At 43.9% G+C, this 26,879-nt stretch overlaps 1 protein-coding gene across 19 annotated transcripts in view; it reads right to left on the bottom strand.

Moving 5' to 3' along the window:
* Positions 1–26,879, bottom strand: part of Cadps (calcium dependent secretion activator) — a 437,227-nt gene that overhangs the window by 67,991 nt on the left and 342,357 nt on the right. For 13 of the 19 annotated variants that reach the window (XM_041663126.1, XM_041663131.1, XM_041663127.1 and 10 more), the window contains 5 exons: positions 22,226–22,372; positions 18,734–18,889; positions 14,400–14,547; positions 6,001–6,075; positions 5,022–5,105 (listed from right to left, as the gene is read on the bottom strand). In XM_041663126.1, the coding sequence (XP_041519060.1) occupies positions 5,022–5,105; positions 6,001–6,075; positions 14,400–14,547; positions 18,734–18,889; positions 22,226–22,372 (610 nt within the window). The remainder of the gene's footprint in view (positions 1–5,021; positions 5,106–6,000; positions 6,076–14,399; positions 14,548–18,733; positions 18,890–22,225; positions 22,373–26,879) is intronic. The other 6 variants (XM_041663140.1, XM_041663146.1, XM_041663141.1 and 3 more) reach the window with 1 other exon arrangement.

Here is a 26,879-nt window from a genome sequence, read left to right as displayed (position 1 = left end):
GATCTGAACTCATATCCTCAAGGTTGTGTAGCAAATGCCCTTAACCACTGAACTATCTCTTCAGCCTCCCCTACTCCCCGAAACAGTCATTTCCTCCACTTAGGAATAAAGTAACAGTGGGTCTTAGAAGCATCACCGGGTGACATCATTAATGTGTTCTGTACGTCTGTGCCATAATAAAAGAGAAACTTAAAATATTCACATGAGTTTTGGAGACTAACTCAGTGGACCTCATCTACAGCTTGGGAATAAGAGCTGAAGCTATGATATCGCCTGGCTGTGAGGAGGATGGGAGAAAACACATGGAGAATACTCAATTCAGGATCAGCAAGTTTGTCCTGACACTCATGCCTGCGGCTTCATTTGAGGCAGGACATTCCACTTGCCGCATTAGCCAATTGGTCCGACTCACAAAAATCCAGCAGTTGATAACTTGACGCTCTTAGCCTTTGATGATGAGTCTGAGCCACCTGTCACCAGTCCGCATCTTAAGGAAGCCACCTCTCCCACTCTGGGTGCTTTTTAAAGCTAGAGCAAAACTGGAGCACAGAGAAAACCTAAGCCAACAGCTATGCACCCTCGCCCTGCTCTAAACCTCCACCTGCCTCCATGACCACAGTTCCCTCAGGGTGGAGGCTCGTCGTCTCTGTTCCATTGCTGATCCTTATCAAAGCGACAGACCTGTCTCAAGGTGCTCCTTGAGAAAGCTGTCACTGTTGCTTTGGGGAACAGATCTAGCCTTTGTCACCATTTTTAGAGGGATGAACCATTTCCCCTTTGCTTCACTCACAAGTTGAAAAACCACTTGATTCCTGGCGAGAAGCAAAAACCAGCTGCCGCGAGCAATTGGAGACAGGGAAGGTTGGATACACAGTAGGACTTAGGCTCCTGGCAGTCTTGAAATGATTTCTTTCCCTTCCTATTCCCAGAAACCTTCTGTGATGTTCTGTAAGTAACTGGGATGGATGTGTTTGGAAGAGCTGTATCTGGCTGAAATCCAGGTGACTTGGAGGATCTGATGTCCCTGTCCTTTGGGTATGGGAATGGGAGTTAGACCATCCTATGTCTGTCTTCACCCCACTGGGAAGTCAGTGGAGCTTAGTGACAGGAACGCTCAGGTAGAGCTGGGGTGGGGTGGGGGCTCAACCTCTCTGAGCCTTGGTTCCAGCATGTTTTTAAAGGGTATTGGTAGAATGGATCACTCGGAGTCCCAGAAACATATTCAAAGCACTTACTTAGTCTGTGCCAGGCAATCAGCGAGTACTTAAGGAACAGGAGTTAAGCTCCTGGACTTATTTTTAGATGTCTGGATTTATCTACCAGAGTAGAGGCAGCTAAAACGTAGGAGATGGGACATTGCTCTTGGGTCACCCAGCTCTATGCTAAGGGGCTGAGCTGAGTTTCCTTACCTAGCTCTATCTCTTTGGGGTTGCCTTTTTCTCTGAACTCCTCTTTAAGCTGGGGAATCACTGGTCTGACACAAGCTCTTGTCTGACATCACAGTTCTTGGACCTTTCCCCTTTGACCTCTCCAACTCAGTCTCCATCTCCCAAACCTGGCTACTCTAACCCACGCTGTCTTCATGTTTATTATAACTCATGCTTCAGAAATAGCACTTGCTCCATTGCTTTGTAGCCACTGGTGACTACTGCTCCCGGAAATATTTCCTTCCCTTCCTCTTTGCCCACAGCTGGCTCTGAAATTTGTGTTTCTGATTGTGATTGTGTAGTTGTCCTGGTAGAAATAATATCTTCCCCCACTTTCCTCTTTACTCAGCTTGTGCCGTAGGCCATGCTTCCTTCCCCTTGGTCGTTCATTCTTTTCCTTTCTCACTGCCTGGCTCCATCAATAAATGTAAACTCCAAAAGGGCGGAGAGTATCTTTTGGAGCATTGCTGTGACCCCATCACCTACCCAACCTATCAGTGCTCTGTAAAGAGACGCTGCGCGAATGACAGGGTTCCAGGACCAGCTCTCCTGCTGACCCCTGGACAAAGCTGAGCAAAGGGGTAAAATATTTGAAGGATCTGGGTACCTGCTTGCCCTGCCTTTTGGCCTCCTAAAAGAACAGCACGAAGTTACCCACAAGCCAGAGACCTTTCCAAACACTCAGCTGCCATAAAAGCACATCTTGCAGGCAAGGGGAATGGGTGGATAGTTGCTAACTATATCTTCCAACTGGGCTGATCTTTGAAAAGTTCGAGAGGCACCCGCCTCCCTCAATCCCGGGCTGCTACTGCTGCTGAGGCCCCTGAAGGAGGAGAGGAGGGTGTGCTTGGGCGCCTCTTGGGCTGGCACGAGGAAGCCACATCTCATCCGCCCTCCTCCCCCAGCTCCTCTCCAAGAGAGGAAGCAATGCAGATGGAGATGAGAAATAAATATTCCTGCCTGCTCTGCGCCACTGCAGACGTTTTCCAGAATGTCTGGCTTGGACCACGAAATCAAACCCACCCAGGAAAGGAGGCGCTCAGCAGGAGAAAGAGGGGGGACAGGGTGGCATATCTGTCGATGAGCGTCAGCTTTCTGGGGGGCCGAGCACATGGCTCCTCTTTGGCAGCCCTGCTGCGGTGGGGATGTGGTAAGTGCACAGTAACGCTCGAAGAATGGCACGAGAAAACGGGAGCCGAATTAAAGGGAGGCACGCCAGACTGCACAGGCGCCACACCTCTGTCCTGGGTCCCGGAATACACAGCTGCTTTCCACACTTGCTCCCCACATATCTCGTTTACCGCCTCCCCCTTACCCCTGCCCCTCTTACCACTGCCCCCACCCTTTCACCTCTATTCCATTCCTGGGAAGTTAACACCACTGGGCTGCCAGCATCCTTCAAAGGCCCTCTGCAATTTAGGCAGGAACTCAGGATGCATGTGTGGAAAGATATTCTTGCCACCTCTAAGTTCAGCTCCCCCTCTCTAATACTGGAATCCTGGCAGAACGGAGGCTGCAAATGAGAAGTGGGTGCTTGTGGCCATGGGATGGCCAAGTACGTGGGAGGAGCGTTACCAAGGAGGGACGTTCCAGGCCCGGCACAGGTCTGGAATGTTCTGGGTATGGCAGTGTCTTCGGTGGGTATGCCTCTAGGCTGTAAAATGTCTTAGGAAGGATGAGAGCTTGGGAAGCGGAGGTGCAAAGCCACCACGGGACACTTTGGTCTGGGTTTCTCACTCTCCCCCGGGGATCCCTGGGATCCCTGAATTCTTCATCTGGCTGCTACTGAGCCAGCTGCGAACAAATCTTTTGGAAAGTTCATCTCAGAGAAGGGTCTTGGCTGGAGTAAAAGTGGAAGCAACAAAAAGCAAAAGGGCCTTTCTGGGTCATCGGTTCAAATACACTACAGTGAAAACATTGGCTCAAAATGAAGTCTTAAAGCAAGTGTCTTCTCTGGGCATTAGGAGGAGTTTGCAGAAATCTTGTGCTTAGTTCCACCCCCTTCCTCATCGTTTCCACAGTTGCAGTGAGGAGCCCTTGTCTATTTCCAACTCATGTGCCCTGAATCCTTCTCTGTGGGTCTTTCCCACTCATGAGCCTGCCCATCTGCCTTCCAGCGTCAGGCATTTGACAGCGGGATCCCACTCTCTCCAGAAGCTACCCGGGGTGGCAAATGGGCAGGGGAGTTGGTTTATGTCCCTGCTCTACATATTGCTATGTGACCTCGGAACAAATGACTCCCCCTCTGTGGGTCTTGGTTTCTTTCTTTGTCAAAGGAGTGGGCTAGGCAGATTCCTTCCCAGAGATGACACATTACAGATAATTTTGCAGAGGGAAGTTGGACGCAATATTCCTTTGCATTGTCTGCTTCCCAATCCGCCCTTGACAATGAACTCTAGGTCTGAAGATCATCATACTCCTGGATTAACTCATCCTTATGTTTGGGAAGGTCACATCACACATCAAAACAAGCTGGGCATATTGATAGGTGGATACTATCTAGTAACTAAAATGCAACCAGTCAACGCTGGTCGGAAAACATAAATGGAGGAGAGGACCAAAATAGGTTGTATTGTTTATTTACTCAGTTTTAGGACATGTCCCGAAAGAAATTGTATGCAGGTATGATTGTAATTTATCGTAATCATATTCATTACTTGTTATTAGTAGTAGATGCCTTTTATCAAGTCTTACCTAATAAGCTAAGACCATGATGCTTTCACCTGTGGTATTATGGTAATACTATGGAATTATGGGAGATAATATCCACTGCCCATATCCTTCCAGGTGAGGAAACTTGGGCTCAGAGACCTAGTGAGGCTCACACAGCTTGTTAGTATTGCAGAAGGGACTTGAACTCAGGTCTGCGGGACTCCAAAGTTGAGGAATTCTACCCATGATACTTAACCTTTGGCCTTGGCCTTATCTCATTTTAGCACAGAACTGGAACCTCAAAGAATTTGGAAAGGCTATGTCAGCAGGTTGGGAGGATATAAACATAAACAGCTCCTACACCCAGGCAGGCAGAACAGGAGAAGTCCTTGTTCAGAGGAATTCCACGGGCTGCAAGCACCTCCAGCCTGTAGGAACCCCATGTTTCAACTCCCGTAGACTGGGGCTGTGTACTGGGCAGATCCACTTGGAAAAGCAGCCTCCTTTCTCTATGAGGTCTGGACTTGAAATGTGTGCAACTAACTTGATTAAGAAAAATGTAACTAGGAGAGCAGGGACCATCAAAAAAGGCATCTGCAGTTTCAGCTAAGCTGAAGATCACATATAATCATACTTCATATACAATCCCTAAATGTATTTATTAGTAAGAATGGTGGCCCTCACTGCATTCCTGTCACAGCCCCGTGGAAGAAAGGCAGGCTACTCTGGATGTGTGTGCATACGGTGCATCCACAAGGACACGGAACCGAGAGTTTGTCTGCCGTTACTGCCTCTTCTCCAGCGTTAACATATCACATTCCTGGTTGAATAGAAACAATACACACTGCCTCCCCGAAACAAAACCACACAGGACTTCTCACCCGAGCAGAAAAACAGCTGAACTCAAGCAACAACCAGGAAATTGGGATGCTCTTTACTTACCGTAAATGACAGAAAAGAAGAAAACAAAGTCCCCTCGTCATATCTGGATAACTTTGCCAGGACACCTTCCAGAATCGTTACAAACTGGTAAGACAGCAAAGAGGAAAAACTATTACTTCAAATTACAATTGATTTACAAGAAAGAGCAACATGTCCTCACCACTCAGAGGCTAGGACTCAGCCCTCTGCTCGTTTCTGCATTCCATTTTTTTAAAACTCTCACTTTGGAGAAAGGAAAAGGCTGCCGTTGCACGGCAATATTTGACTTATCCGGCTTTCTCTTCATTATTATGTGATTGCAAATACGGAGTGTTACAGAAGTGCAAAGTGACAAAATATTATTGCGTTGCATATAGCATGCGATAATATTAAATGCACTTTTTCAAAATCCCAAACTGCGCAAAGCAGTCTTTACATTACATATTAGCACTACATTTAATCCAATCTATTTTTATTTGTATTTTATCAGTAATTTGGGGGAAACAGAAGTTTAGCACTGGCAAATATAAATGTCTTCCCATTCAGCATTACTTAGTTAAAATTCTATAATTCATGAGGGTGACTGAAATAGCTTTATCTGACTTTTCTGTTTTATTATGACTCTCACTGCATGTGAAACTAGAGGGAAAGGGGTTTTCGGGATGGCAGAATTCCTTATTACCGCTTCACTTTACGTATTTTAAAATCTAACTTTGTCAGTGCTGAGAAACAAAACAAACATTTCCTGCATAACCTAGTGCGACGTTTGGGGACACATTCTTATTAAGTTAACATATGCCGCCTCACCAATTGATCTTCACACAGCTCACGAACATCAGAAAATGCTCGCAAGCTGGGGCTGGGTGATGTACAATCTCGTTTCTTGAGAGATGTGAGCACCCAGCTCAACTTTTTTTTTAACGTGTTACATTTTAATGGAAATGCAGACACAACAAAGAAACGCTCACAATGCCCCCTTTCACCTGAAGCCGAAGGTTACCTTTGCCACCAAGAGTGTGATCATTTCTTTAACGGTTTCTTCAATGAGTTCATCTATTTTTGAATGGTATTGATGCTAAAGAAGACAGAAAGACACATTTAGCATGTCAGGGAGGTTGACAGTGCTGTGTGAGGTCATGGCTTTTAGACTATACGATCTATAAATAAAGCCCGACTTGCAGACCTAGTTTGCTCTCACAGTCCTAGAAGCAACTATAATATTCTGACTTCTGGTCTTTGACAGAGAGACGCCCAAAGAGCTTAAAAAAAAAGCCTAGGCAGTTTGAATGCTCACCTTATGAGACCTGGATAGAGTTGGGCAGTCTTTGGGCTTCCCACAGGTCAGGGAACCCTGATTGCTCTTTGAGCAGATGAGGGAGGGGGACTTGATCGGGGGAGGGGGAGGGAAATGGGAAGCGGTTGTGGGGACGAGGCAGAAATCCTTAATAAATAAATAAATTTAAAAAATAAAAAAAAGAAAAAAAAAGAGCTTAAAAAATCATCATGCTCATTGTTCCTCATTTAAGGCTTCAGGCGTCTTTGATGTGTGTGGGCCCATATACACAGCAGCACACGTGGCCGGCTTAATGGCCTGGCAGTGTGTTGAACTGGATTTTACAAAGCTTGATTCAATAGTAATCTAGTACAATTGGAAGGGAAATGGTATTTCTTGGAAATTACTGGGGGATGTAACTCTAGCAATTTTGGCTATCCCTCCAAAGGGAATTTGACTAAGACAATGATCTTGCAAAAACCTGCTAGGTACTTTGGGTGTATGCCTCGGAGTACATCAGTTTTAACGACAGTCTTGACTCAGTCCAGATAAAATGTCTCTTTCTAAGCCATTGTGATAAGCGACACATTTGTTTTCCTTTTCTTCCTGTTCAGCAACAAGCAGACCCAGGCTAGACCTTCTGCTGAGGCTGTAGCTAAGTTTTTCCAATCATTTTCCAAACCGGTGCTGTCGATTAAATTTAAATAGTAATGTGAAAACAAACCCCCACACAAACAAAAATCTGCTGTAAATGCCAGGGGAAAAGGAAAAGCAATTTCAACACAAATTATTATATGCCAGCTCCTTGACATTTATTAGAACAGTTTAGTATCCATTTGAATTATTTTGTATTTCCGTAACACAAAAACAATAACACAAAAAAACATTGTTATTTGGAAAGGAAAAATGCACTTACCCACTCTTTAGCAAACTTTCAGAAGGATGATTAATTAGGAACCAAAAAAAAAGAAAAAGGAACAGTGCAAATAAAAATCAGGACAAAAGGACACATAAGAAGATGAAAATTAAATAAAGCATCATCAGAAAGCTATGCGAACACAGAGATAAGACATAGGATGTGTGGCAATACTCTGGTTGCTGGCAAGCAGGATGACTGAGCAGGAGCAAGGAGATGAGAGATTGGCTTGGACCTGGAAGGCCTGGACAGTGTCCCAGTGAGAGGGCAGAAGCCACACTGCCTCCATATTGAGCTCAGTTTCCTCATCTGCAAACCTCCAACAGGTGACAGCTCCAAGACCTGGACCCAGAAGCGAGAAAGCTAATACAGACTGCTGATTTCCACATGGGGCTAAGCAAGCCTTGGCGAATATATGTTAGCTCCGTGTTTAAAAACAGCCAAGAGAGACATGATGGCTCCCTCCCCCAATCCCACCCCTATTTAAAGAAGTGGACATTATAAGTACCTCAACTTGACTATTCTATGTTTTTCTATTGATTTCCACATATCAAGACATCAGATGTGTTCATAATGGATGTAACTATATGACAATAAAGAACAAAGCAGAACTTAACAATAACAACAACAAAAACGTTTGGCTGGTCTGTCTCAGTTACATAACATTACTTAAGAATTCAGTGCCCAAGCCCTTTCCTGGCATCCAGATTTGTAGAGCTATTTTGAAGATCTATGAGTTTCTAGATACGAAAACATTTTGCCAACTGTAGTTGCAATTCAAATACTATCATGTGGTCAATTCCTTGAGTAGCCACAAAGGGCAGAGAAGGAACGACGTCATCATGGAGGCAATCTCCTCCTCCCTTCAGTTGACTGGAGGAGGAAAAAGAAGCAAATGGCCCATGGTGTTTTGTCCTGATGAATCAGAACCCCTGTTGGCCACACTGCCGGATTCAAGAAAAATTTACTTGTAAATAGCATAAACTTGCAGCTTAAAAAAAACAAAAACAAAAAATCCCAAGAAAACAAGAAAAAGAATCCACAGAACTCTGTACCAGAGTCACAAAGAAAGATGTTAAAGCAAAAAGACTATGGGAATATTGACAGTCTTCCAAACACATTTTTAGGTATTGAAATAAGACCCAGAATCAGATCCTCACTTTCGGTTGTCACGTGACTGACTTGCCCCACTAGCTTTCCTTTGGATTGCTATCAATGAGTCACATTTATTAAATTCATTAGGGCATGATGCTTAGCCGGAAGAGCTAAGCACGAGATGAAGCAATGCACGAGGGGCTTTGGACCGAGCAAGGAGCACCAACAAGAATAGACGCACTCTCTTAACAACCTTGTTGGAAGTGGTAAAATGGAAACAGATGGCAATTGTCTTCCATACGCTAAGACTGGGTAAGGTCTATGTCTTGTGTCTAAGGGGTTAGTGAGGAACAAGCCCTTCCGTGTGGAAACAAGTTAGGGACACCATAGCCTATTAGGCATGATATTCTTTCACATGCTGATTCTATGTAGTCCCACTATCTCCCCTGATCATAACACTGTATATATAAGTATTATGACGTTCCTGTTCTAATAGACATCTTATCCTGCTTATAAAGTAAAGCAGGATGTGTGTGTGTGTGTGTGTGTGTGTGTGTGTACACTTACACATTTGCCTGTGGAGGCCAGAGCACTGTCTACAGGTCTTTCATTGGCCTGGACACACACCACCATCCCTGGTGTTTTATGTGGGTAACAGGGATTGAACACAGGCTTACACAGCAACTGCGCTATGAACTGAGCCACCCCCTCACTTAAAGTATTTTAATATGGTTATTTTTGCCTCTTTGTTCCAGGGTCAGCTTGAGCATGGGATCTCTGTCGCTTTGCTTTCTCACCGCTGTAGTAGAACTAGAATTACATTCTGAATGTAAAACTGACCTTGGCTTACCCAAACACTGACATAATACATGAATATACAGTTGAGAAAGTATGTGGAGTTGGACTGTTGGCTTATGCCTAGAATCCCAGCATTTGATGGGAGAAGAAGGATTGTTATGAGTTGGAGGCTAGTGTGGGGTAAAGAGTAAGACTTTGACTCAAAAAGAAGAAGAAGAAGAAGAAGAAGAAGAAGAAGAAGAAGAAGAAGAAGAGGGGGAGGGGGAGGGGGAAGGGGAAGGGGAAGGGGAGGGGGAAGGGGAAGGGGAAGGGGAAGGGGAAGGGGAAGGAAGGAAGGAGAAAGAAGAAAGAGGGAATTGCTACATGGCCATATCACTACTTCCCTCATCAGTCCGTGACTACACGGTTGTGCACATTTCTTTAAACCCTCTTCAGCTCTATACCCTGCATGGCAATTATGCCTTCATACTGACTCTGTGCCTCATGTCGCTGAGCGCTAAACATCAAAGAATTCCCCATTGCTATTCAGGCGATGACAAAATCCACATACCTGTTGCCAGATCTTCCTGCCATAGATGATGTATTGGACTAACTTGCTTTTCTGGAACAATAATGAGCTCCCCCACCACCACTCTTGGCTCTTTCTGGGGGTGATCTATTGTTCAGTGCAAATGGGAAGCCTCACAAAGGAGTGGGTGCATGCGCAGAGGAACCTTCCTGTTGCCATCTTCCCTGCTAGCTCTTGTCACGACGCCCTTTGTAAATTGCCTCGCTATTCCATTCTACCTGCAGCCTAGAAGGTTCTGCATCTTCCAAGTCTCTCTGTGATCTGTTGGGTCTGCTTGACCCAGGACCTGAAATAATGGTGGTAGTAGCTCAAAGATGCATTGGTCCCCAGGGCATGAGAAGAGGGGGGAAGTTCCTGCAGATCCGGGATTACTACGTGAGAAGCATCTCACTTGACTTCCTGCGCTGCACATTTTGCCTTGTGGAACAGATTGTGTGTACGTTATCTTTCTGTGAAGACCATCTGACCTTGGAAACAAGATGAAAACACACTAGGCCAAGTGAGAAACTATTTAATACACAATTTCCCCTCTATTGGTACTTCACAAATTTTAATGAAAAAATAAATATTTAAGATGGAAAAGTATGGTGAGCAAATGTCTCAACAGCTGCTTTTAGATGAGACTTTCTCCTGGCGGTGAGATTCAGGGAGCGATTGTCAAACTGGAGACTGCATCCCCTCGCTAGTGAGGCATAATTCAAAACAGGCCGAGGGAGTGGGGTACAGGTGGTGGTCAGAAGTAGAAACGAGATCTGTAATACAAGCTTAATGGTTGATATTCCAAAGCGCAGCCCACATGAAAATGGAAGTCAAGTGGTTTCCAAGCATTCATATCCCAATTCTAGAATCTTCCTAGTCATCTTACTCAAGCCCCCTTAAAAAAATCCAGATGGATGGTAAATCTCATCCATCATTCTGTGAAGTATGGATCATTTCACATGACTTCCCTCTGAAATTCTGTTCCAGGTGACAGCCACTGTGCCAGGCTACTGAGAAGCAGTTCCATGACATCTGGTTTTAGCCTGACCATTTTAGCTACATTAGGAGGCTTCATTTCCCACAAGCTGCTCATTTAGGTGCTTCTGACTCATTTTACTTAGAAGAAAACACTGACAGGCCTTTCTAACATTATTTTGGGAACACGTATCCTTAGGGGAAGAACAAACGATTAGAACCCAGTGTTAGATAAATCCTTCATATAGGTATTTAGTTTGAATGTATATGTATCACTTCTGAGAAATGCATGTACAAACATTAAAATTATTTTCATTTAAAATGTGTTGAGTTGGGGCTGGAGAGATTGCTCAGTGGTTTAGAGCACTGACTGCTCTTTCAAAGAACCCAGGTTCAGGTCCCAGCACCCACATGGCACCTCACAACTGTTTGTAACTCCAGTTCCAGGGGATCTGATGCCTCAAGCATACATGCAGGCAAAATACAAATGTAAAACGAAGTAAAAACAAATGTAAAAAGTGTTGAGAAAACTATAAAAATATAAACAACGTTGAGAAAAAATAGAAAAAGTACACACAGTCTTCTCTACATAATTAAATTCTATGTCCAGAGCCATCAAGACTCCACTGTTTAGCCTTAAAGTGCTGCAACCCCTTAATCTTACCTAGAAGCCCGGGTACTGATCTCCGCTATAAAAAGGCTGTGTGTGAGTCACCCAGCAAGCAATGGGCAGTGACTTGTTTAAGAGAATGCAGTTTGACCAGAGGAAGGGTCACAGATTCTAGTGATTTAATCATTGGACATTTTTTTTAAAAGAAAACCAGACTCTAAAGTTAAGCCAAGGTCACCCTAGCTTAGAGAAGAAGTGACCCATGGTGGAGACGAGAGCTGGAGTCCACCGTGGCAGGTGTGAGCTGATACAGCATCATTGGTCTTCAACTAGGACTTGGGGTTTGGATTAAGAAACTCTACGGGTCCCTGAGATTATATGGGAATACCATTTGTAAGTATTTATTCCCTAGGAAATGGATCCATAGCTTTCACCAGATTCTTTTTTTTTCTTTCACCAGATTCTTAATGGAGTTTGCACAACTCCACCCTCTCCCCCATTCTTACCATCACCCCCAGGACTCCAGCCCTGAGATCGCAGTGATGTGACTGGTCTAGTCACATATTCAAGGACAGTGGCATTGTCACAAGGCTACAGGCAAATCAACCCGGAGAAGAGATCTAGGACCTCCCAAGGACACACACAGAGAGGTCAGTCCTATGGTGTTGGCCATTGTCTACAAGGACCGGGGGTCATCCTTGTGAATCTCAGACAAAGTGTCTACCTCAAAAGCTCTGAGAGGAAACTTACAAACTGATCTCCAATCTCAAAAGAAAAAAATCCTTTGCTTTCTTTTTGTCCTTGGTCTGAAGGGTACTATGCTATCACAGAGAAGACATTTAAAAATGAACCAGGATGGAAAAGAAGCAAATCATGTACATATTTGCGCAGAATACAACCTAGCTAAGAGATTGAGCAAAAGTATATCTATATCCTGGAATATTATTCGGCCACAAATAGACAGTACATGCTACAACATGCATGGATCTTGAAAGCATGAGACTAGGTGAAAGAACACACACAACCCACCTATTGCTTGGTTCTATTTATATAAAACCCAAGAACAGAAACAGGCGTATCTGCAGGACACAGGTTGATAACAACCCAGAACTGGGAACACTGACAGAACCCTGGCTGTTGATGCATGGGTTGGTTTCTTTTTAGGACTGTGAACATGTCATGTAACTGACTGTGATGGCTGCAGGGCACTGTGAACACAGCACAGTTGTAGAAGTGTGTACTTTTGAAGGGTGGCTTCTCTAGGCATGCGGCTTTATGATGATTTAAAATACAGCAGCTGTGGCCAGAGCACAAGCAGAGGAGAGAGGGGAGGGGGAGGTTCCAGACCGACACCGCTCTAGAAATGCAGAAACTCAGGAATTGTTAGTGACTTGGGAAGACGTGATGATTTCAAGAACCCTCAGGGAGATCTGCAGAGTGGGTTCTGTGAAACCCAGAGGTTTGAGACTCCTCCAGGGAAGCGTGGGTGAGTGGCGGTGTGAAGAGGTGCTAAGGTGGAGAGGAGGAGATCACCAGCTGGGGCTCCGGGCCTCCCTCCATCCTGATAAGCTCTATTTTTATGTTTTCCGTGCTAGGCTTCTGGATAAAGAATGAAGAACTGATCCTGCAGCTAAAATAGGCAGGATAAAAGCAGAGCAGTGATGTCATTTTACAGATGGGGAAACTGAGTCTCAAAGAGGCTGCCAGCATTATCCAAGTTCATTTCACAGCACAACACAAGATGCTTATCCAAGCGACTGGCAACCCAGGCCTCCCTTCCGATTGTCCCAACCCTTCTTCCTGGCTCATTTTCAGAAAACCGAGAGCCTTGGATCAATCACTGCTTCTCAAAATGTGACCTCCAGGACAGCCACCAGTGCCAGCACCATCAGAGAGTGCCACAGAAGCTTAAATTCCTGTGTGCATGTTTTCTTTTTCTGCATTGGTTCACATGTGTATAAAAATGTGTGTGCAGGTGCATTTGTGTATATGGTGCGGTACACATGTGTTCCTGTCTGTGTCTTCATGCTAGTGCATGTACGTGTGGGAGATGCCAGCGTATATTTTGGATGTCTTTCCTCAAAAACTGTCCACCGCAAGTTTTAATTTCTCTATCATACCCCAGACAGGTTGAAATACTATGGGAGGAGCCTCTGGAACACCCTGGGAGGTGGACGCACAGAGGATTTGTGGAATCGCTGTTCCTACTCTTAAAGCAAAGCGGCTTGGGGGCCCTGTATTGATTCCTTGCCTAGAACTTAACTCCACGGGAAGGCTTGAAAGATTATCAGCTAGAGCAGAAGCTAGCCGGGGTGGCTGAGGAAGCTCACTTGTGGGGGAAACAAGGCTGGAGGACATCTTGCCAGAAGAGAACACTACCAACCCACATATAAAATGGAAGGTGCCGAAGGAGAAAATAAATAACGAATAAGGAGCAAATATAATTTAGTAAAAATTCTGAGCATGTAAGGCTGGTATTGAAAGATCTGATTTAGGAGCAATTTATGCCAATTGGCAACAGCATAGAGTTGCCAGAAATGTTACTGAATTAATTCTAAATTGGTATATGAATATCTAGCTGGCTTAAGGCCATTGGAAAAAAATGATCATGATCGTCTTTAATCAAGTCCAAGTTGCTGCTTCCTTCTCCCTCACATTTTAAATCTGACTTTAGAATCAGAAACTCTGCAAAGGAAGAAACTTCTGGTCAGGGAATATTCGTAGTTGATTCATTCTAGGGAAAATCAAAAGCCCGAAAGTTGATCTGGGCCTGCAGAACCTATTGGCATAGCTTGGGAGTCACTTGATCAGCGTTGAAGCCCTCCTGCTATCCAGATGTTCAAGGGCTAAGACACTACCCATGGGAAGTGATGGGCATTCGGACAGTCTCACATCTGCTGCAGATAATGCCCTACCGAATAAGGTCACCAAACATCCTTTAGCTTAAAGGAACCTTAGGACCACTGAACTCCAGCCAAGAACCCTTCCAAGTGACCAGCATGCTCGCTGGCACATGCCTTGGAAATTGATTTGACGGATGCTGAACACTTATCCACAGCTTCACCTGCAGATGTGGAGTGTGCTGAAACTAGCAGACTGGGTAGAAGAAAGGAATTTGTGACATTTTCTTCTATATGATCAATGGAGAGAGGAGAGGAGGGGAAGGTCTTTTTTTTTTTTTTTACCTCTTGGCCCATTTCCATGCTGCAAAGTTTTGTTGATTGAGCTTTGGCATCAACCATAACATTAAACATGGTGCATATTGACTGTGGGACTCGAAAATCTGTTGATCGACTGGTTTTTTGCAGCTTAACTTCAAACGCAATCCTGGTTCTATTAAAACAAAGTAGGGAAAGACCAGTTCAGCATCCAGAGGGCGGAAGGTAGAGGATACATGTCCTGAGAGGTTAGTGAAAAAGACATTGAAGGCGATACCTGCTTTCAATCCACAATGACTTCACACGTGTTCTTTTTCAAATGCCTTTCCCGTCTAAGGAGGGCTTATTTATGTGGACGGCCATGCATGCCCATCCCCTCATCCAATGCCCAGAACACCTGTAGCCTGATGCATTTCTATCTATAGATTACATGATATGGAGAACCCTAATTGCAGGAGAATAAATGAATTAAAAAACCTGATTATAGCTCTACAACATATGCAGTTTCTCTCACTTTGGCAAGTGCCTACCTCGAATCACTTCTCGTAAAAAACAAAACAGAAGAAAGGCAACTTCTCATCTTCAAAACCTCCATGTGGAGAAAAATCTTAAATGACCCCTTATTGTTTGTTCTTTCGGTTTTGAAAGAGACTGAAAAAAATCTTTTTGAAATCCAATTATTTTAATATTGTGTGAAAACTAGAAACTAGATTGCTCTAGCCAAAGAATCATTAGAAGAGAATATATCCAACCATTGAAAACGGTTACCTTTGGGAAGAGGGATGAATTAGAAGCTACTACCACAGGATGGCTTTCTGGTTTGCATGGCTTTTGTTTGTTTTCATGACCAGTGTTACTTTTTCAGCAAGCAGATATTCTTTTTTATAATCAAAAATGTAGTCATGTCCTTGACATGCAACTATATCATAGAAACATCATATATGTTATATACAACTCAAGAATTGCATACATCTATTGTAACATTCCTTTGGTAACATTATGGGCTAACTTATGATACTAGAAACCTACTAAGCCCTCACAGGAAGAGCAATCCCAGTATAGATAGTTTGCAATACAGGTGTGAGATCCCGTCCTCGGCACTGCCATTGCAAAGTGGGGACAAGCTCCATTTAAAAAGGTTTCAGAGAAGAGTGGGTCATAGCCTCACATGTCCTTTGAGAAAGCACCTGGCCAGTGAGTGGCGTCATTAAAGCCCCTTTCATCGACGGTGTCTATTGCTTCTCTGCACTGTCCCCTGCCACCTTCCAGAGCCCATGCAGCGCCCAGGATGGCATTACTTTAAGCGGAATCAGTGACACTTTTCTATTGGTGCCTAGGAGGACCACATAGCTAGTTAGCTCAGGAAAGGATGCCAGCTTGCTAACACACCCTGGGTGCATGCAGGGAAGCCAAGTATAATTTCTAAGGTTGGAAGCCCAGTTCCTAAGGGAAAAAAAAAAACACCCCCAAACACCCCTATAGATGATATGATCATGTTAAAGATAAATGTATCTTGGCTTCTAAAGACTCAGTGCACTGAAGGAGCTTTCGAACCATGATGATCATTTTAAGCTCTGCTGAAAATACATCATTTTCTAGCTCTGTGAAAGCGGGCCTGATGGGTACTGAGTTGGACTGGGCCCTGCGCTGATCTTCTGAGGCTTAGGTGCGAGTTCCGGCCCAGTCTGAGAAATGGAAATGCTACCTCGTTCCTTTCCAGTGAAGCAAGTGTCTTCCCTTTTCACATTTCTGTTCACAGGAGAACTGTTCCTAGCCCGTGGAGTGCAGGGCTGTGAAATGAGGAAGGCAGAGGCAGAAAAGGAATATGACTTAGGGGGCTCTAGGGGTCCCCCAAACCCAGGAATGGAGAGGTCACATAACCCAATCGATTCCTTGACGGGGGAGCCAGAATGCCTTGCTTTGCACGTAGTATAGACCTGATACAGACCAGGGTGCTGTCACTTCTGGACAGTGACAGATGTCTTGGACACTTAGTCCTGAGGAGGACTGGACTGTAAGCACTGCGTACCCAAAGTCACAACCCACAGTCCCTGCTATATGGTGCAAAGATAAAGGTTATTTATTCTGCCCTAAAGAAGTAATCAATAGTTCTAGGCTCTTTTAACATATATTCTATGCCTTAAAACATCTAAAGGCCTCTCTATGCCCTGCCCTCTGGAGCTGGAGTTGAGATGTTTTGACCTGTGTTTGTGCTTACTTTTAGAACCTTGACTGAAAGGAACACCAGGAAATTCTAGAGGTCAAGTTTGCCCAGACATGTCCAGTGAGGGATTTAAGTCCTGACAATAAAAGGTTTCTTAGCTTCTGTATTCTAGGAGGACCTCTGTGGCATCGGAGGCTGAGGAGTGTACAGGGATTCAGGTCTGTTTGCTGCTTCTGGGTGGGTTACCTTCTTTCTATGACTGAACACAGTAACGATTGCAATGTGGTGGGGGATAAACCACATTTACCATGTTCATATGTTCTCTTTATGTCTTCTAAGTGTCTCTCCTGACCCCCTGTCCAGCATGCTGGCTTCTAAGTGAAGGACATAAATGCATATCTGCATAGGTGGGGTCACAGATCAGGAGAGGGCTGGTTTTAATTCCCTTTAGCTCCTCTGTGAGATAGAGGAAAAGACAGATAGAGGGCCTTAAAGAGTTGCTCTGTAAAAAGATTTTGGTCAAACAGTTTGGTCGTTGGAGAGCCATTGCTTTTCTTAAAATTAATATAGACTAAGAGATTATAGAAATTAAAACTGGAAACGTTTTGATCATTTAATTGAAAACCAGACCTGTCTTTTGTTCTACAACTTTGCAAAAAAGAACAAAATCCACAGTCTGGATTTCTCAGAGTCTTAAATTTCCAGAAACACAAACACCCGCCCAGTGTCACCAAAGCTCGCGGCTCATTCCTTAGTTTAGTTTGAGTTGCTATTTACCTCCCTACCTGCAACAGCACAGTTCTTTTTACCCTTTGAGGTCTTAGTTTTGATGCATTTCTTCTCTTTTCTTCTTCCAGGGTCTCATTGCTGGATTCAGAACACTCCTAGGCAAGCCCTGCTGCCATCACGTACAACTCATTCATCAGCTAAAGCATATAACATCTGGAGAAGCCAAGATTGCTTGTGGGTTCTTTCCTTCCTTCCTTCCTTCCTTCCGTCCGTCCGTCCGTCCTTCCTTCCTTCCTTCCTTCCTTCTTTCCTTTCTTTCTTCCTTCCTTCCTTCCTTCCTTCTTTCCTTTCTTCCTTCTTCCCTTCCCTCTTTCCTTATTTCATTTCATTTTTTCTTTCCCTTTCTTTTCTGAATAAGGAAAACTAATAGAACACCTATAAACTAGCAAAGGAACTTGGATGTGTTTGGGGATAGGGAAGGTGGTAATGATATCAAACACAGAAGTGAATTCCCCTGGTTCGACCTGTGGCTACAGATATTCCAAGGGGGAAAGTCTTTTTTTTCCCATTGTATTTCAATGACTTGACACTGGACCTGGTATAATGAGAGCAGATGAGGAGCATGTTGCTGGATGGATAGAGACCATCGTTAATCCCTTCCCATCGCAGTCTTGGAACAATCAGCTTGGGAACTGCAAGCGCAGTGAGCCGCTTTCTACCCTAAGGCTGTAAGCCACAAATAGGGGGCAATCTGTGGAAAACCAAAGGCACGTGTTCATGTCTCATGCCTTCATGCTGATTCCTGGTTAGAATGTGGGCAAAAAAACTAACAACACATGGCACATACTAGATACTCAGTTCATATGGACAGAATAATTGAGGACATGAAGGCTTAGTTGTTGTTGGAAATTCAAAGACCTAGATTCTACCCACAATGGCTCTAGAACTGTCCTTTTTTTTTTCTTCCTAACTGTTCATTCTCCATGTATTTATAAATATTTATCATGTAGCTACTTTGTGGCAGGTAGTGATAGATGCTGGGGATCTAGAGAATGAGAAAGACTGGATGGGAGTTTTTTCATCATGGAACCAGCAACAGGACAAACTGGTAGGAAAAGAATTTTGTGTCTGGGGTGGAAACAGAACTGGTTAATAGAAAGAAGTTCAAGGTGAGCAGCTAACCACTCCAGCTGAATTTTCAAACTTGTCGTCGTTGATATTTTAAGACAGGGACTCACTATGTAGCCCGGACTGGTTATGAACTTACAGCAACCCCCTGCCTCAGCTATGGTAGTGATTGGGTTACAGGTGCGCGCCACTCTACCCCTTTGTGCTGGAGCTGACCCGGACAAGCCATCACCTCCAAAACGTTCCATATCGCAGCCCATTGGCAGCAGCACCCTGGTCTTTCCAGAGCCCTTGGACCACGGCAAAGGAGGGCTGGCTCTTTCCAGTCACTAGCTCTTACCGTTTGACGCAGGACTCAATCATGTCACTTGCCATCAGTTTCAGCCGCTGTTCCAAGTGTTTTCCAAACTCTTCCTCAGGCCAGTGTAGGTCACGGATGAAAGTCTGAAGGGCATCGAGTTTCCAGAACAAATCTTCTGAGGTACCTGATCCGTTACTGGCAGGGTAAGAAGTCAGAAATCAAGAGTCATCCTGTGGTCTTGGGCTTGAGAGACACTAACACAGACACAGCTGGGGGCTGGAAGGCTTTAAGGCAAACAGTGGCTTCCACATACGAAACAACGCGAGTTGGCGGTGGAGGGGGGGCAGTCTCCACTGGCAGAATTTGAGTTTTACCATACAGGACTCAGTTCACTTTGCTCAGCCAATTGCTCCAGACCAGCGAGGTGTCTGAAGAGGTTGTCGTGTCTCCTTCTAAGTAGGAGGATAGCGTATGGTAAAAATCAGCCTTCCTTTAATAACCACACATTAGCATATGTGATGATTCAGACGAAGGCTATGAACCAGCGGGAGAAGTAAATCTCCGTGGATAATAGCTGCATGGCAACATGCAGTTATTAGGATCCAGGGCTTCATGCATTTCCCCAGTTCTCCTCCGGTGTGGAGGCCTCTTGGAAATGGCACAAGACTTTGGTTTCAAAAAGACAGTGCTAACAAAGTGGTGAGCGAGGACCTGCTTTCTCTCTTGAAGAGCTGGAAAGAGATTGAGGAGACTTCAGATAGAGACAGGGACACTTCCATACCTCGAATCCCAAAGTCCTGTCCAGTGGCTAACAGTCCAATTTTCACAGACCAGCCCATTATATAGGCAGCCCCAGGATCGGGGGAGTTGGGACAGTGGATCTCTGAGATACTTCAGGGCTCAAAACCTGAGCTCTTTTCCCATTGTACCATATTGCCCAGTCCTCTACAGATCCAGGGAAATGGGGCTTGATTCCTTTTTGGTATGATGACATCCAAGAGACTTTTACCTGGAACATCCTTGGAAGGCCTGTGTATGGGAAATGTTTGACCTCTTCCTGTCTTGCCCTTCTCTGGCTGGCTTTCTCTTTTGCAATCGCCCCCTTTGGAACTTGGAGGGGTGGCGAGCGCCCCTACCCCCTTCCTCGCATACCACTAGGCTAACACAGTAATTTATAAAATGTCCAACACACCATGCATAACCACTTCTTCTGACATCGTCTATAGAAACAGATGACAGTGGGTGTTTCTATTGTGACAGATGCCAGCTGCATTGAATTAATGCTTCAGAGAGAAAGATAGCTAGTGCATAGATGCATCCACAGCTACTGCGGGGTGGGGAGGGGGGCAAACTCCCAACATGCCGAGAGGGAGCCAGAGCCTACGGCCTGCGCTGACAGGGCAATGCTTTCAGAACAGACCCGTCTGAGGTCAGTACATAGATGTATCTGACACGAGGGAGCAGGTAACATGGAAACACGTCCTTAAAATGAAAAGGTGGCAAAGGAAAGAACTGGAATCATGAAAAGATATTGAATCAGGCATTTCCTGGTGGGTGACTGAGGATCCACGCCTTCTTTACAGATACTGCGGTGAGCTTCATTTAAAAGTGGGGAATGCATTTCTCTCCACGAAAGTTCAGCCTTCCCCCTACCCTACCCCGTGCTTGGGAAGAAAGAAACCCCAACTTTGTCTAGTCTAAGCCCCGTTTTGGAACTGCATGGTTTATGTTTTAAATCATTAAGTACATATGAATGCAATAATTGGTATTTATTACAACAACATTTTGACACCCATCTGGTTACAGAGTTTCAAAAAATTCTTGTAGCGTTTTTTTTCTTTGAAGAGCTTATTATTAAGTTTTGACATGAGGAAAAGAATATTTTCTTTTTATTTTTAAGATAAACTGCTAATGTTAAGGCAATAGCACCAAGATTATTTTGATTGCTGAGCAGTCACCAAAATGTGTTCGCACCCATGCCTTAATTAATTGAATGGAGACTATTATCTGCTTTATCACAATGTCTTGATTCATATCTTTTCAAAAACAGTATCACAGAACATGCACGGGATAGGCTAAGAGAAGCTTTTGGCTATCTAGCTGGAATTTTAAACATACACTACCTGATCTAAAAAACAGACACTAGCTAATTGAACTTGTAATAGTGTCATCTTAGCATGAATATGATGTGATTTTGGTTAGGAACAATATTCCTCAAATCCAAAAAATTTGGAGGATTGAATTTGTCTCTAGTAGAGAATCATCAGACACATTGGCCTCGTGATTTCATCGCGGGCTTGTGTGAGACTGCGCTTTTTAAACTAGTAGGTAGCTTTGGGGGCACCAGGTTGAGAAGTCATTTTACTACTTGGCTCTCTCTCTGGGTTCACTGGGAGCCTGAAAGTGCCGAGGGCCACCTTCATGAATAGGAGTCCGAGAGTTAAAAACATCACTGCCAGTTTCAGATCATTTTTTATTCCTTTGATAGTAACACTTCCCTTTGAAAACGTGCCAATTTATTCTCCCAAAGAAAAGCTTATCTGGCCTATAATTAGTTGTGGTCCAAGCAAAGGATCAAAGGAAGGTGGAGAACTGGTAAACCTTATTTCACTTATGAAATCACCCACATGGTTCTTATTTCACTTCCCAGGGGTAGAACGGAGGGGTGTTGGGACTTCTTGCTAAGGAAAATGGAGAAGATTGATTTCCTACGTGAGAAGAAATGTCCACTCAATTTCCATGTCCTTCAAACTGCTCACGTGGAAGCAGTGACATCGGTTTCAGGCAAAAATCCCTCCCACATCCCTGACCTTCATATGAAGGAAGCAAAGAATGGCTCTGTACTGAGAATGCAGAGACACGACTGCCAAAGTTTAATTGTGTATGTGTCCCAAATCTTGCATTCTCAAATTCAGAAACCCCCATACTTCCTAGACCTCAAAACACTCTACTATACTTTGACTTTGGGAAGTGTCTACACAGGCAATTTACCTAGCCTGGCACAGATTTTCATTTAGCTCTGAGCATACCATTATAATATCCTGCTATTTACTGGCATGAGAAATAAGCTTTATGGCTTAATCAGCCTTGTGAAAATGTTTTGTTATGAAACAAAACCCCAAACCCAGTTCCTAGGTAGGCAGGCTTCTTTCATAGACTTGGATCAGATCAGAGATGGCTGGTCAGCCCATCCAAGAATTTTCATTGATAATTTGGGGATGAATAATTCCTAAAATCATGGTCCCTGCACTGAAAATGGGACAGAAATCCCCTTGTAAAATAATTAAGGAAGTAAAACAGTCCTCAAGTGTTCAGTGGGCGTTAGACAAATCTTTAGTGCATATATATAGCAAATGTCTTACAAACACGATGAACGCCAGAAATAAACAATATTGTCTCTGCATCATCAGCAAAATATGTCTAATTATCCATCTCCATCTCAGTTATATAGGATGTATAGAAATAAGCAATACATATCCATGCCAAGATCACTTAAATTTAAATGAGATCTAATGTGAACTGAATACACACTCAGCATCATATATAGCAGCCATCCATGACGGTGCCGAAAAAGTAGGCATTTGTGGGATGCCTAGAGGGATGTTAACTGGTAGATTTGGAACTTTGGGTAGGTTCACATTGGGTAGGTTCACATTGGGTAGGTTACTGGTTAAACTCCTGCGGAAGAAACAGACAGAAAGAAAAATACCATCACAGTGACAATGTAGATGTGGCAGAGGCACACAACAGTTGTAAATAAACCGGCGAGGTCCACGGAAGACAATGGAGAAGACTTGAGCGGCACGCGTTGGAAAGCAGGCTACAGACAGGAAGCTGGGTGTGACTCCGGACCCAGAGAGGAAATGATCAAAGCCAATGGGCAACTTAAAAGTGTGGACCCCGATGGAGCTCCTGGCTACAAGGATCTCATAACTGAAAGGTCTTTGAGAGAACTCTTCTGTTTCCAAGGCCACTGTCAAAAGAGTCTAGAGCTTGTCATATAGTAAGAACTTGATATCTGTGGGATTCTGGCCATGGCTGGAACTGGGGTGCCATGAGGCAGTTAAACTAATAGAATAGGGAGGTAGGAGAGAGCTCAAAGGGGTACATTGTTAATGAATAAGTTCTGGGGTGCATTCTGTAGTATGGTGGAGCAAATATAAGTCATCGTGTGTTCCAAAGGAGAGGAGAGGAACACACTCAGCAGAAAGGAAACACTGCAATGTAAGGGAATGGGTATACTCACTGCTCTACACGGAACATACGTGAATACACACATCGTACTGCACCTCTTAAATGTGTGCAAGCAGTAGCTGTCAATCAAAACTATTTTTAGACATTGTATACATGTATGAAATTCTCAAAGAATAAAGACATTTCAATGCACAGAGCCTACCAAAGTACTCCCAAAGAACATGAACGGTGGAGTCCTTTGACTTTGTCTACTTCCATTTATGACTTAGTGTCAACAGAAGATTTCTTACGTCAGATATTAGACACCAAAAGGGATGGGAAGACCTGCTGATTTGAATGCACATGGAATGGTGATATGCAGAAATTGAATGCCTTCCAGCCGCTACTTCTAAAGACAAAAATTTGTACAAGGGGTGTCAGAATGAACGGTGAAGATGAAGAAGTCATGTAGAACAAGGATTATCTCCTGGGAGTTTTATGGAACACTCAAAGAAAATGTACATTTTTTCTCTCAAACTCAGACCTATCAAAATGGAGCTATGCTTCCACACAGAAAGGGATACAATGGGAAAGGCAAAGAACCCCAGATTCAGGTCTTATGGAGAGCTCTTGGGCCAAAAAAATAGATCCAAAATATCATTTAAATTATGGTAGCTGCCCCTGGAATTCAGGACAGACAGGAGTAATGCCTGACAGCAACTGTTGGGAAGGCTGAGCATGCAATGGTGCTACTTTTTTAAATACATTTTTTAAAATGCAATTGGTTGTGTGTGTATGTGTGTGTGTGTATGAGAGAGAGACAGAGAGATATAGACATAGAGAGGGACACAGACACACAGAATGCGTGCTTGTGTGGAGACGAGTGGGCTACCTTGGGTGTCATTCTCAAGAATGTTGTCCATCTCCTTTGAAACAAGCTCTCCCACTGGCTTGGTGTCAGACGAGTTATCCTGCAAGACCCACGGGCCACCTGTCCTCATATTCCCAGTTCTGGGTTATATGTGCGTGTTCCATGGTACCCAGTAATTTATATGAGTCCCAGGGATTGAACTAAGGCCCTGAGCTTATGAAGCAACCAATCTAGCCCTGCCTTTCCCCTCAGCAGAGGTTTCACCTCTTGACATGCGTTCGATGAGTGTATGTGAAAATTTATTGACACGCGTTCGATGAGTGTATGTGAAAATTTATTGACATGCGTTCGATGAGTGTGTGTGAAAATTTACTGAGCTGTGTATTGTTTCTACAAAAATAGTTTAACATGAATCAAAGCCAATAAAACAGCAGTGCTACCTTTGATCAGTTCTTTGTTTTTAAATGAGACTTGAAGATTAATTGACTGATATAATGGAAGGGAAATAGATAGTTTATGAAGGGAGAGGGAGGGAGGGAGGGAAGGAGGGAGGGAGGGAGAGAGAGAAAGAGAGAGAGAGAGAGAATGTTCAGAGATTCGAATCAAATCAACTACATTTCTTTGGAGGGTCTGTGTCATGTGCAGCTCCAAACACTGGCACTGTGCATCTTGCAGAGGCATTTGAAGGGTGTGCCACCCAGCCAAAGTCACTGGCATGATAGAGCCCAGCCTAGCTCCGCATCTGAGAGGAGCCTTCCTGTTTAAGTGGAATTGACAGTACTTTGGCAGAGGACTTGAGGTTCTCTTTTTGGATCTTGTGTGGAAGGGGGAAGTTTCGCCAAAGCAGCTCTGGGTGAGCTGTTTGCCTAGCAGGACTCCTGGAGGCCAGGCTGCCTCTGGGCTCACTCTGGGGCAGAGCTGGAGCAAAGGACCTAGACCTGGTTAATAGCTTGGATGCCTGTCTCCCTCCAGAAATAAGTCATTCAAACGTTCTCCACGGCAAGTCAGCCCAGGAATATAAACTGAAAAAACCCTAGAATGCAAAACTGCCAGCTTGCTGTCCTCTTCTTTCAGGGAGATAGGTGTCTGAGGGATCCATCACTCCTTGTGTGACCACGGTGCCTTTGCAAGGCTGCTCAGGAGAAAGCGAACTAAATATCGCTGTTAGGTAGAAGAAAAAAAATGGAACTTTTCCTTCCATGTGTCTCTGTTTAACTGGGGAATCTGCCTTTGAATTCAGTCCCTGAGAAGCCTTACACACTGCCATGAAACAAATCCGCTGGCGATTTCCACTGAGACATGTGTACGCCTATATAAGCAAATGTGATCATTAGACAGCACACTCGCTGAATAATGATCAAGGAATTAGGAGATCTCAGAGATGGCAGCCTGGAAAGTTAAAATGTCAATTCTGAGCAAATTACAAGTAGCTAGAAATGAATAACATACAAATGTCTGCAAAAGCAACTTAATTTAAACGTATTAGCGGGTGGTGGGCACACACATAAGAAGAGAGCTTCGTTTTGCATACAAAATAAAAAAATACTCATATTAATCAAAACATATTGTAAAATACAGCATTTTGGCTGTGAACTTGGACTTAAATAGACACACTTCCTTCATGGCACATGTTATTAATGATTTAGTTCTTAAATGATAAAATATGACATTTTCTGCTTTTATCGGAAAACAAAGCATACCCTAACACTACTAATATTTCATCTGGGATACTAAAGGAGTAACAGTTAGAGGTAACTTCTGAGCATTGCATCGCACATTTAAAGGAGAATTTTGCATAGCACTCAATTATGATGTCAAAGCTCTGGGAACCATTGACAGCTGTAATGAATCGTCATTTATAAAAAGAGGGCCCTCCAGTGACTACCGGACAACCAGCTAGTCATGCTTCTCTGTAAGAACTTTAAGTGTATGTTTCTGGGTAGGACGCGAAGTGAGAACTGCAGTCTCAGTAACTGATAACGCGTAACACATTCACCTCTAATTCATGTAGGGACCTTGATGAAAAGGATTGCTTTCATTTAGGTCCCATCTCTGGAACCTGAGAACACACAATTCTCATCTGCTCTCTCTCACGTTCATTTTGTGTTAGAGATGTGTGTGGCTCTCATTTCTACTGATGGCAGGGAATGTAGGTGGGGCCCTTTTCTTAGAATTGTTTCTAATCAAGACTGTTTTTCCATGCGGAAGGGATATGGTTACATCATCTCTCAAATATTTCTGCTTTAAGCTTATGGATGGGGGTAGATTTTTAGATACAGAACATGTTCTACTTTTATAAGCCATTTGTTGCATGAATATATGAAGTACATCTGTCTTTTCTTGGTGCTCTGTACACTGAAGTTTCTCTGTGTTTGTACTTAGGTCTAATCCTACTTAGGGGTATGGGGTACCTTTTGATAATGTCTTAGAGTCCCAAATAATGTTTCCTATCCTGTTATTCATTATTACTCAGCACCAATTTCTTTCTCTATGAATATACTATTGATCTATCTGTGTACTGAATGTAGACATACATTTTGTATATAAGAGTAAGATAGTTTATCACAACTTTGGGACTACTGCGCCCCATTGAGAACATATCATCTGCAGAAAAAATCCCAGACTTCCTGGGATTGTGAATCTCCCAAACATCTGAGAGGGTTGACTCATCGTAGATAGCCCATACCAAATACTCAGCCTTGCTTTGGGGGTACTCTGCTCCCCTGCATGTCTCTACTGGTGTCCATGGTCCTCCCAATGAGCCCTGCCTCTTTGGAAATGCTACTCTACAAGTGATTTCCTTCCAGACCTCTTAGTGGGAATTCATCCCCCTAGGAGCTACATTTTCACACTCTTAAGTGATTTGTACTTACATACTTTGGTAATAATTAAAGCCACTCTCATATATATATATATGTGTGTGTGTGTGTGTGTGTGTGTGTGTGTGTGTGTGTGTGTGTGTATTGCTGGACCCAACCAGATATAACTTCCCAATCTGGGGACTGGGTCTTTTTTCATCTCCATCTCCACAGTTCTACTTTTCTGTGTATCCTTACAATCCCTAGCCTGCACAGGTGCACACCATTTTGCTGAGACTGCTGTGCCAGGCTCTACTCTATTCTAGATTCAGGGGAGGGAGAG

The sequence above is a fragment of the Microtus oregoni genome, unplaced genomic scaffold (assembly GCF_018167655.1).
Source record: "Microtus oregoni isolate MIOR12 unplaced genomic scaffold, Mior012 000013F_ref0000133, whole genome shotgun sequence".
NCBI lineage: Eukaryota > Metazoa > Chordata > Mammalia > Rodentia > Cricetidae > Microtus > Microtus oregoni.
This window is presented reverse-complemented; position numbering and strand designations above follow the sequence as displayed.